At 57.8% G+C, this 12,222-nt stretch overlaps 1 protein-coding gene across 2 annotated transcripts in view; it reads right to left on the bottom strand.

Moving 5' to 3' along the window:
• Nucleotides 1–11,150, bottom strand: part of LOC140716338 (pleckstrin homology domain-containing family G member 4B-like) — a 203,324-nt gene extending 192,174 nt beyond the window's left edge. For both annotated transcript variants that reach the window (XM_073028975.1, XM_073028974.1), the window contains exons 1-3: nt 11,006–11,150; nt 7,988–8,110; nt 7,382–7,573 (exon numbers count right to left, since the gene is read on the bottom strand). In XM_073028975.1, coding sequence (XP_072885076.1) covers nt 7,382–7,573; nt 7,988–8,110; nt 11,006–11,137 — 447 coding nt within the window. In that variant the 5' untranslated portion in view covers nt 11,138–11,150. The remainder of the gene's footprint in view (nt 1–7,381; nt 7,574–7,987; nt 8,111–11,005) is intronic.
• Between the last annotated feature and the right edge of the window lie 1,072 nt (nt 11,151–12,222).

Genomic DNA, 12,222 nt, shown 5'->3' on the forward strand with positions numbered 1-12,222 from the left:
ACACCGTCCCTCAGTGACCCCTCTCCCCCAGCACCCTGTGTCACTGACTGTATCCCCACTGACAATAGCCCAGCTCCCTCACACCGTCCCTCAGTGACCCCTCTCCCCCAGCGTCCTGTGTCACTGACTGTATCCCCACTGACGATAACCCAGCTCCCTCACACCGTCCCTCAGTGACCCCTCTCCCCCAGCACCCTGTGTCACTGACTGTATCCCCACTGACATTAACCCAGCTCCCTCACACCGTCCCTCAGTGACCCCTCTCCCCCAGCACCCTGTGTCACTGACTGTATCCCCACTGACAATAACCCAGCTCCCTCACACCGTCCCTCAGTGACCCCTCTCCCCCAACACCCTGTCACTGACTGTATCCCCACTGATGAAACCCAGCTCCCTCACACCGTCCCTCAGTGACCCCTCTCCCCAGCACCCTGTGTCACTGACTGTATCCCCACTGACGATAACCCAGCTCCCTCACACCGTCCCTCAGTGACCCCTCTCCCCCAGCAACCTGTGTCACTGACTGTATCCCCACTGACGATAATCCAGCTCCCTCACACCGTCCCTCAGTGACCCCTCTCCCCCAGCGCCCTGTGTCACTGACTGTATCCCCACTGACGTTAACCCAGCTCCCTCACACCGTCCCTCAGTGACCCCTCTCCCCCAGCAACCTGTGTCACTGACTGTATCCCCACTGACGATAATCCAGCTCCCTCACACCGTCACTCAGTGACCCCTCTCCCCCAGCGCCCTGTGTCACTGACTGTATCCTCACTGATGAAACCCAGCTCCCTCACACCGTCCCTCAGTGACCCCTCTCCCCCAGCGCCCTGTGTCACTGACTGTATCCTCACTGATGAAACCCAGCTCCCTCACACCGTCCCTCAGTGACCCCCCTCCCCCAGCAATTTGTGTCACTGACTGTATCCCCACTGACAATAACCCCGCTCCCTCACACCGTCCCTCAGTGACCCCTCTCCCCCAGTACCCTGTGTCACTGACTGTATCCCCACTGACGATAACCCCGCTCCCTCACACCTTCCCTCAGTGACCCTTCTCCCCCAGCGCCCTGTGTCACTGACTGTATCCCCACTGACAATAACCCAGCTCCCTCACACCGTCCCTCAGTGACCCCTCTCCCCCAGCACCCTGTGTCACTGACTGTATCCCCACTGACAATAACCCAGCTCCCTCACACCGTCCCTCAGTGACCCCTCTCCCCCACTGCCTTGTGTCACTGACTGTAACCCAGCTCCCTCACACCGTCCCTCAGTGACCCCTCTCCCCCAGCACCCTGTGTCACTGACTGTATCCCCACTGACATTAACCCAGCTCCCTCACACCGTCCCTCAGTGACCCCTCTTCCCCAGTACCCTGTGTCACTGACTGTATCCCCACTGACGATAACCCAGCTCCCTCACACCGTCCCTCAGTGACCCCTCTCCCCAGCGCCCTGTGTCACTGACTGTAACCCAGCTCCCTCACACCGTCCCTCAGTGACCCCTCTCCCCCAGCACCGTGTGTCACTGACTGTATCCCCACTGACATTAACCCAGCTCCCTCACACCGTCCCTCAGTGACCCCTCTCCCCCAGCGCCATGTGTCACTGACTGTATCCCCACTGACAATAACCCAGCTCCCTCACACCGTCCCTCAGTGACCCCTCTCCCCCAGCGCCATGTGTCACTGACTGTATCCCCACTGACAATAACCCAGCTCCCTCACACCGTCCCTCAGTGACCCCTCTCCCCCAGCGCCATGTGTCACTGACTGTATCCCCACTGACAATAACCCAGCTCCCTCACACCGTCCCTCAGTGACCCCTCTCCCCCAGCGCCATGTGTCACTGACTGTATCCCCACTGACAATAACCCAGCTCCCTCACACCGTCCCTCAGTGACCCCTCTCCCCCAGCGCCATGTGTCACTGACTGTATCCCCACTGACAATAACGCAGCTCCCTCACACCGTCCCTCAGTGACCCCTCTCCCCCAGCACCCTGTGTCACTGACTGTATCCCCACTGACAATAACCCAGCTCCCTCACACCGTCCCTCAGTGACCCCTCTCCCCCAGCACCCTGTGTCACTGACTGTATCCCCACTGACAATAACCCAGCTCCCTCACACCATCCCTGAGTGACCCCTCTCCCCCCAGCGCCCTGTGACACTGACTGTATCCCCACTGACAGTAACCCCGCTCCCTCACACCGTCCCTCAGTGACCCCTCTCCCCCAGTACCCTGTGTCACTGACTGTATCCCCACTGACAATAGCCCAGCTCCCTCACACCGTCCCTCAGTGACCCCACTCCCCCAGCGTCCTGTCACTGACTGTATCCCCACTGACGATAACCCAGCTCCCTCACACCGTCCCTCAGTGACCCCTCTCCCCCAGCACCCTGTGTCACTGACTGTATCCCCACTGACAATAGCCCAGCTCCCTCACACCGTCCCTCAGTGACCCCTCTCCCCCAGCGTCCTGTGTCACTGACTGTATCCCCACTGACGATAACCCAGCTCCCTCACACCGTCCCTCAGTGACCCCTCTCCCCCAGCACCCTGTGTCACTGACTGTATCCCCACTGACATTAACCCAGCTCCCTCACACCGTCCCTCAGTGACCCCTCTCCCCCAGCACCCTGTGTCACTGACTGTATCCCCACTGACAATAACCCAGCTCCCTCACACCGTCCCTCAGTGACCCCTCTCCCCCAACACCCTGTCACTGACTGTATCCCCACTGATGAAACCCAGCTCCCTCACACCGTCCCTCAGTGACCCCTCTCCCCAGCACCCTGTGTCACTGACTGTATCCCCACTGACGATAACCCAGCTCCCTCACACCGTCCCTCAGTGACCCCTCTCCCCCAGCAACCTGTGTCACTGACTGTATCCCCACTGACGATAATCCAGCTCCCTCACACCGTCCCTCAGTGACCCCTCTCCCCCAGCGCCCTGTGTCACTGACTGTATCCCCACTGACGATAACCCAGCTCCCTCACACCGTCCCTCAGTGACCCCTCTCCCCCAGCAACCTGTGTCACTGACTGTATCCCCACTGACGATAATCCAGCTCCCTCACACCGTCACTCAGTGACCCCTCTCCCCCAGCGCCCTGTGTCATTGACTGTATCCTCACTGATGAAACCCAGCTCCCTCACACCGTCCCTCAGTGACCCCTCTCCCCCAGCGCCCTGTGTCACTGACTGTATCCCCACTGACGATAACCCAGCTCCCTCACACCGTCCCTCAGTGACCCCTCTCCCCCAGCAACCTGTGTCACTGACTGTATCCCCACTGACGATAATCCAGCTCCCTCACACCGTCACTCAGTGACCCCTCTCCCCCAGCGCCCTGTGTCACTGACTGTATCCTCACTGATGAAACCCAGCTCCCTCACACCGTCCCTCAGTGACCCCTCTCCCCCAGCGCCCTGTGTCACTGACTGTATCCTCACTGATGAAACCCAGCTCCCTCACACCGTCCCTCAGTGACCCCCCTCCCCCAGCAATTTGTGTCACTGACTGTATCCCCACTGACAATAACCCCACTCCCTCACACCGTCCCTCAGTGACCCCTCTCCCCCAGTACCCTGTGTCACTGACTGTATCCCCACTGACGATAACCCCGCTCCCTCACACCTTCCCTCAGTGACCCCTCTCCCCCAGTACCCTGTGTCACTGACTGTATCCCCACTGACGATAACCCCGCTGCCTCACACCTTCCCTCAGTGACCCTTCTCCCCCAGCGCCCTGTGTCACTGACTGTATCCCCACTGACAATAACCCAGCTCCCTCACACCGTCCCTCAGCGACCCCTCTCCCTCAATGCCCTGTGTCACTGACTGTATCCCCATTGACAATAACCCCGCTCCCTCACACCGTCCCTCAGTGACCCCTCTCCCCCAGCACCCTGTGTCACTGACTGTATCCCCACTGACAATAACCCAGCTCCCTCGCACCGTCCCTCAGTGACCCCTCTCCCCCAGCACCCTGTGTCACTGACTGTATCCCCACTGACATTAACCCAGCTCCCTCACACCGTCCCTCAGTGACCCCTCTCCCCCAGCACCCTGTGTCACTGACTGTATCCCCACTGACATTAACCCAGCTCCCTCACACCGTCCCTCAGTGACCCCTCTTCCCCAGTACCCTGTGTCACTGACTGTATCCCCACTGACGATAACCCAGCTCCCTCACACCGTCCCTCAGTGACCCCTCTCCCCAGCGCCCTGTGTCACTGACTGTAACCCAGCTCCCTCACACCGTCCCTCAGTGACCCCTCTCCCCCAGCGCCATGTGTCACTGACTGTATCCCCACTGACAATAACCCAGCTCCCTCACACCGTCCCTCAGTGACCCCTCTCCCCCAGCGCCATGTGTCACTGACTGTATCCCCACTGACAATAACCCAGCTCCCTCACACCGTCCCTCAGTGACCCCTCTCCCCCAGCGCCATGTGTCACTGACTGTATCCCCACTGACAATAACCCAGCTCCCTCACACCGTCCCTCAGTGACCCCTCTCCCCCAGCGCCATGTGTCACTGACTGTATCCCCACTGACAATAACCCAGCTCCCTCACACCGTCCCTCAGTGACCCCTCTCCCCCAGCGCCATGTGTCACTGACTGTATCCCCACTGACAATAACCCAGCTCCCTCACACCGTCCCTCAGTGACCCCTCTCCCCCAGCGCCATGTGTCACTGACTGTATCCCCACTGACAATAACCCAGCTCCCTCACACCGTCCCTCAGTGACCCCTCTCCCCCAGCGCCATGTGTCACTGACTGTATCCCCACTGACAATAACCCAGCTCCCTCACACCGTCCCTCAGTGACCCCTCTCCCCCAGCACCCTGTGTCACTGACTGTATCCCCACTGACAATAACCCAGCTCCCTCACACCGTCCCTCAGTGACCCCTCTCCCCCAGCACCCTGTGTCACTGACTGTATCCCCACTGACAATAACCCAGCTCCCTCACACCATCCCTGAGTGACCCCTCTCCCCCCAGCGCCCTGTGACACTGACTGTATCCCCACTGACAGTAACCCCGCTCCCTCACACCGTCCCTCAGTGACCCCTCTCCCCCAGTACCCTGTGTCACTGACTGTATCCCCACTGACAATAGCCCAGCTCCCTCACACCGTCCCTCAGTGACCCCACTCCCCCAGCGTCCTGTCACTGACTGTATCCCCACTGACGATAACCCAGCTCCCTCACACCGTCCCTCAGTGACCCCTCTCCCCCAGCACCCTGTGTCACTGACTGTATCCCCACTGACAATAGCCCAGCTCCCTCACACCGTCCCTCAGTGACCCCTCTCCCCCAGCGTCCTGTGTCACTGACTGTATCCCCACTGACGATAACCCAGCTCCCTCACACCGTCCCTCAGTGACCCCTCTCCCCCAGCACCCTGTGTCACTGACTGTATCCCCACTGACATTAACCCAGCTCCCTCACACCGTCCCTCAGTGACCCCTCTCCCCCAGCACCCTGTGTCACTGACTGTATCCCCACTGACAATAACCCAGCTCCCTCACACCGTCCCTCAGTGACCCCTCTCCCCCAACACCCTGTCACTGACTGTATCCCCACTGATGAAACCCAGCTCCCTCACACCGTCCCTCAGTGACCCCTCTCCCCAGCACCCTGTGTCACTGACTGTATCCCCACTGACGATAACCCAGCTCCCTCACACCGTCCCTCAGTGACCCCTCTCCCCCAGCAACCTGTGTCACTGACTGTATCCCCACTGACGATAATCCAGCTCCCTCACACCGTCCCTCAGTGACCCCTCTCCCCCAGCGCCCTGTGTCACTGACTGTATCCCCACTGACGATAACCCAGCTCCCTCACACCGTCCCTCAGTGACCCCTCTCCCCCAGCAACCTGTGTCACTGACTGTATCCCCACTGACGATAATCCAGCTCCCTCACACCGTCACTCAGTGACCCCTCTCCCCCAGCGCCCTGTGTCACTGACTGTATCCTCACTGATGAAACCCAGCTCCCTCACACCGTCCCTCAGTGACCCCTCTCCCCCAGCGCCCTGTGTCACTGACTGTATCCTCACTGATGAAACCCAGCTCCCTCACACCGTCCCTCAGTGACCCCCCTCCCCCAGCAATTTGTGTCACTGACTGTATCCCCACTGACAATAACCCCGCTCCCTCACACCGTCCCTCAGTGACCCCTCTCCCCCAGTACCCTGTGTCACTGACTGTATCCCCACTGACGATAACCCCGCTCCCTCACACCTTCCCTCAGTGACCCTTCTCCCCCAGCGCCCTGTGTCACTGACTGTATCCCCACTGACAATAACCCAGCTCCCTCACACCGTCCCTCAGCGACCCCTCTCCCTCAACGCCCTGTGTCACTGACTGTATCCCCATTGACAATAACCCCGCTCCCTCACACCGTCCCTCAGTGACCCCTCTCCCCCAGCACCCTGTGTCACTGACTGTATCCCCACTGACAATAACCCAGCTCCCTCACACCGTCCCTCAGTGACCCCTCTCCCCCACTGCCTTGTGTCACTGACTGTAACCCAGCTCCCTCACACCGTCCCTCAGTGACCCCTCTCCCCCAGCACCCTGTGTCACTGACTGTATCCCCACTGACATTAACCCAGCTCCCTCACACCGTCCCTCAGTGACCCCTCTTCCCCAGTACCCTGTGTCACTGACTGTATCCCCACTGACGATAACCCAGCTCCCTCACACCGTCCCTCAGTGACCCCTCTCCCCAGCGCCCTGTGTCACTGACTGTAACCCAGCTCCCTCACACCGTCCCTCAGTGACCCCTCTCCCCCAGCGCCATGTGTCACTGACTGTATCCCCACTGACAATAACCCAGCTCCCTCACACCGTCCCTCAGTGACCCCTCTCCCCCAGCGCCATGTGTCACTGACTGTATCCCCACTGACAATAACCCAGCTCCCTCACACCGTCCCTCAGTGACCCCTCTCCCCCAGCGCCATGTGTCACTGACTGTATCCCCACTGACAATAACCCAGCTCCCTCACACCGTCCCTCAGTGACCCCTCTCCCCCAGCGCCATGTGTCACTGACTGTATCCCCACTGACAATAACCCAGCTCCCTCACACCGTCCCTCAGTGACCCCTCTCCCCCAGCGCCATGTGTCACTGACTGTATCCCCACTGACAATAACCCAGCTCCCTCACACCGTCCCTCAGTGACCCCTCTCCCCCAGCACCCTGTGTCACTGACTGTATCCCCACTGACGATAACCCAGCTCCCTCACACCGTCCCTCAGTGACCCCTCTCCCCCAGCACCCTGTGTCACGGACTGTATCCCCACTGACGATAACCCAGCTCCCTCACAGTGACCCCTCTCCCAGCTTGAAGAACTGCCGTCCTACCAGACTGAAGAACTCATGGAGCCGGATTGTCCTCTCGATGAGAAACCGTCGGTGCTCCAACCGTTCCGTGAACTGGGACACCAGCGACCGGTAATCCCGCAGTTTGTCGACGTAGGACTGGAGGCGAGGGGAGACCGCCAGCTCCCAGTGGGCCATTCCCTGAAGGAGTCGCTGTGCCCTCTGGCTGTGTTCCTGTTTCGTTCCCAGTGGAGAGACGGGAAGAACGTTGGGAGCGTGCAAACATTCGGATCCGGAGACAGGAGGAGCCGCTCGGCCCCTATTCCACCTGCTCTCCCATTCTGCAAGATCACTGCCCATGTGACCCTCACCCTATCCCCCCGTCTCTGACACAGAAAGATGGACCTCACAACCTGTGTCAGCGTGGCTCCTGCACCTTATCGTCTGTCTGTCGCTGTAACACTCCATTATTGATACAGACCCTGAGCGAGAGAATCGGAAAGGACGGCTCTCCCCGTCTCTGTTTGAGACAGGCACACCGCGGGATGACTCCGCGGACGGCTCGGCATGAACTATTAAGACAACGCTCCTCTGTCTCCCCGACTTTAAACCCTCCGGCTCCCGCCCGTTCCCCGCCCTGCCCCTTACCAGCGCCGTGCGGCTGAAGCCCCGGAATTCCTGCTGCCTCAGCCGCAGTGCGGGCAGCGAATCCTCCATCTCCTCGGCCTTCTCCAGCTGCGGCTTCCCGACCTCCCTCAGCCAGGCGCAGACCTGGGGCGGGAGGGGAGAGAGACCGAACGTCAGAGCCACACGACCACCAACGGGGAGCCCGCGCCCACGTATGCAGCTGGCCAGGAGCGGGCGTGGGGCTGCATAGTGTTGGGGTGGTGCGTCCTGGGGGTGGGGGGGGGCGGTGTGTGTGTGTGTGTCTGGAGACTGCACATCCTCCCTGTGACCCTGTGGGTTTCCCCGGGGTCTCTGGATTCAGAGACGTGGGCAGTGGGTTACTCAGCCGCTGTGAATTGTCTCCCACTGTGTGGGGGGGGAGAACCTGGGAGGAGTTGACAGGAATGCGATGGGATCAGTGCGAGCGGATGACAGGGATGCAGAGCCTGGGATTTCCGACTGGAGGAGCCCACTGGGTCAGGCGGAATCGGAAGCCTATGTTTCAGGTAAGGATCTTTTATCCCGACTGAGTGAGCGGTTACTGGCCGGTACAGACTGGATGGGCAGAAGGGCCTTTTTCTCTGCCACAACTCTCTCCGACCCTTCTGTGTCGAAGAGCTGAAGTCTCTTTCAACTTGAACTGGTGGGGGGGGGGGGAACAGTGAGAGAGGGTCTCGCCCATCAAAGAGAGGAGGAAATCTTCAGGGTAGGCATACAAGGAGATCAGTGAGATTCTCTCTCACTGCCTCCCACTCTGTGATCTTATTCTGGCTTCTACACACCCCCACCCCTTCTTTTCCAGTCCTTGGCCAGAAAGATGATGGTTTATTTTCCTCCCTAGATGCCGCCTGACCTGTTGAGTGCCTCCAGCGTTGTGTGTGTGTGTGTGTGTGTGTGTGTGTTGCTCCAGATTTCCCAGAATCCTCTGCGTTTCTGACCATCGAGTGTGACCTGCATGTTATAAAACAAACCCCACTCTGTCTGCGACCTATGCCTGTGTCCTCCTGCTCTGGAACAGCACCTCTGGGCCCATTGCACGGATGACATTGGACTCTAGGACTTCAGTAACCTGATTTCTCTCTCTGTTGCAGTTGCCTCTCTGTGTTGTTAACTCCAGGTCATTTGCCACACTATCCCCCTCCGGAAGCCTCCCCTGGAGCAGTCCTGTTCCCTGAACTACTGGTTAACAGCTGCAGTTCCCTGCCATCTCCTCTGGCTAAGCCCACCTGGAGTTTGTTTGCTTCAATCAAATCCCCTTTCGTCTCCCCTCTGTTCCAGGGAGAATAGCTGTTTCTCCATTCTCCAATGCAGGAACAGGCCTTTTGACCCACAGTGTCTGTGCTGAATTAAATGAATCCCTTCAGCTCATGATCCACATCCCTCCAGCCTGTGCAGAGAGCCGCAAAGAGATGGGCGCCAAGATTTCCAGAGCCCCTGAATTAATTTGTTAATTGTTGTCTTAATGTGAGGCGTTAACCGCTGGTGCTTTATATTTGACCTTGAGAAGTTTATTTTGACTGGCGCGGGTTTTCTGTGTGCTGCAGATATTTCAGTGGACTCCTGATTCGCACATATTGTGGGGTCCTAGCTTTGAGGCATCCATCCTTAAAGGCCCCAGTCAACCAAGACATGCCCTCTTCTCTTTTGCTACCATCAGAAAGGAGGTGCAGAAGCCTGAAGACACACACTCAGCAATTCAGGAACAGCTTCTTCCCCTCTGCCATCAGGGAGGAGGTACAGGAGCCTGAAGGCACACACTCAGCAATTCAGGAACAGCTTCTTCCCCTCTGCCATCAGGGAGGAGGTACAGGAGCCTGAAGACACACACTCAGCGATTCAGGAACAGCTTCTTCCCCTCTGCCATCAGGGAGGAGGTACAGGAACCTGAAGGCACACACTCAGCAATTCAGGAACAGCTTCTTCCCCTCTGCCATCTGATTTCTGAATGGACGTTGAACCCACGAACACCACCTCACTACTTTTTTAATTTCCTATTTTTTTGCTCTACTTATTTAATTTAACTATTTAACGCACATACATATACTTAGTATAATGTCCAGCTTTCCTTTCTTCTGTAAATGACCGTGTATCGCATTGTACGGCTGCCACAAATTTAACAAATCTCACGACATATGCCGGTGATAATAAACCTGATTCTGACTGAGGGTGTTACATCTCACGGTGTCAAACTAAGGTTTTATGGGAACTCTGGTGAATTAACATGGGAGACGGTCTATCCTCCACACTTGAGTTCAGCCTTTGGCAGGGCACGCTGTGATGTCGTGTGTCAGTCTATAAGCCTCTTGGTCAACGTTCAAAGTAAGTTTTATCAAAGCACGTAGATGTCACCGAGCGCAACCCTGAGATTCATTTTCTTGCGGGCGTACTCAGTAAATCTATGGAACCATAACTATGATAGAGTCAATGAAAGACTGCACATCTTGGGCAGTTAATTAGAGTGCAGGAGACAATGAGTTGTGCAGATGCAAACTGAAAGAAACAAGATTGATTAAAAAATGAGCAAAAATATTGAGAACATGAGATGAAGAGCCTTTGAAAGTGAGTCTTGTGTTTCATCACTGTCCTACCTGATCCCACCTCCACCCCGGGAGCCTACACCAGGCTCCACCAGTCTTTGTGTAGAAGAAACTTGCCTCATAAACCTCCTTTAAACTCCCTCCCCCCCCTCACATCTCAAACCTATTTCACAATTTCCACCCTGGGGATAAGTACTCCCGACTCTCTACCTTGTCAATATCTCACAAAATTTTAATCAGGTCTCCCCACAGCCTCTGCTGTTCCGGAGAAAACAACCCCAGTTCGTCTAAACTCTCCTCACAGCTTTACCCTCCAGTCCAGGGAGCATCCTGGTGAGCCTCCCTCCGCGCCCCTCCTGTAATGAGGCAACTAGATCCGCATGCTATACTCCAAACATGGCCTCACTAGAGGAGAACAATCCCCTATCAGCCCGCGGGCCGCCCACGTCCCACCCCTCGCTACCTCTCGGAACTGGTCTTCGAACCACCAGAACTCGGACAGACTCTCCAGGTCCTTCAGCCGCTGGTTGGACACCTGAACCAGGCGATGGACCTCCTCGTCCACCTGGTCGTACAGGGCACAGGTGGTCTTCATGGCATCCCTGGCAATAATTCAAGAGGCACCCATCAGGTGGGGCAGGCTACTCGGCCCATAAGCCTGTGCTAGTCCACAGGAAACGATCATTCCTCTCTCTTCAATAGCTCATGCAGTTCACATTTTCCCCCCACATTACTGTCAACTCCTCCCAGATTCCACCCCTCACCCACACACCGAGGGGTCAATTCACAGATTCCACCCCTCACCCGCACACCGAGGGGTCAATTCACAGATTCCACCCCTCATCCGCACACCGAGGGGTCAATTCACAGATTCCACCCCTCACCCGCACACCGAGGGGTCAATTCACAGATTCCACCCCTCATCCGCACACCGAGGGGTCAATTCACAGATTCCACCCCTCACCCGCACACCGAGGGGTCAATTCACAGATTCATCCCCTGACCCGCACACCGAGGGGTCAATTCACAGATTCATCCCCTGACCCGCACACCGAGGGGTCAATTCACAGATTCATCCCCTCACCCGCACACCGAGGGGTCAATTCACAGATTCATCCCCTCACCCGCACACCGAGGGGTCAATTCACAGATTCATCCCCTGACCCGCACACCGAGGGGTCAATTCACAGATTCCACCCCTCACCCGCACACCGAGGGGTCAATTCACAGATTCATCCCCTGACCCGCACACCGAGGGGTCAATTCACAGATTCCACCCCTCACCCGCACACCGAGGGGTCAATTCACAGATTCCACCCCTCACCCGCACACCGAGGGGTCAATTCACAGATTCATCCCCTGACCCGCACACCGAGGGGTCAATTCACAGATTCATCCCCTGACCCGCACACCGAGGGGTCAATTCACAGATTCATCCCCTGACCCGCACACCGAGGGGTCAATTCACAGATTCCACCCCTCATCCGCACACCGAGGGGTCAATTCACAGATTCCACCCCTCATCCGCACACCGAGGGGTCAATTCACAGATTCATCCCCTGACCCGCACACCGAGGGGTCAATTCACAGATTCCACCCCTCACCCGCACACCGAGGGGTCAATTCACAGATTCATCCCCTGACCCGCACACCGAGGGGTCAATTCACAGATTCCACCCC

The sequence above is a fragment of the Hemitrygon akajei genome, chromosome 25 (assembly GCF_048418815.1).
Source record: "Hemitrygon akajei chromosome 25, sHemAka1.3, whole genome shotgun sequence".
In the NCBI taxonomy this organism is placed as follows: domain Eukaryota; kingdom Metazoa; phylum Chordata; class Chondrichthyes; order Myliobatiformes; family Dasyatidae; genus Hemitrygon; species Hemitrygon akajei.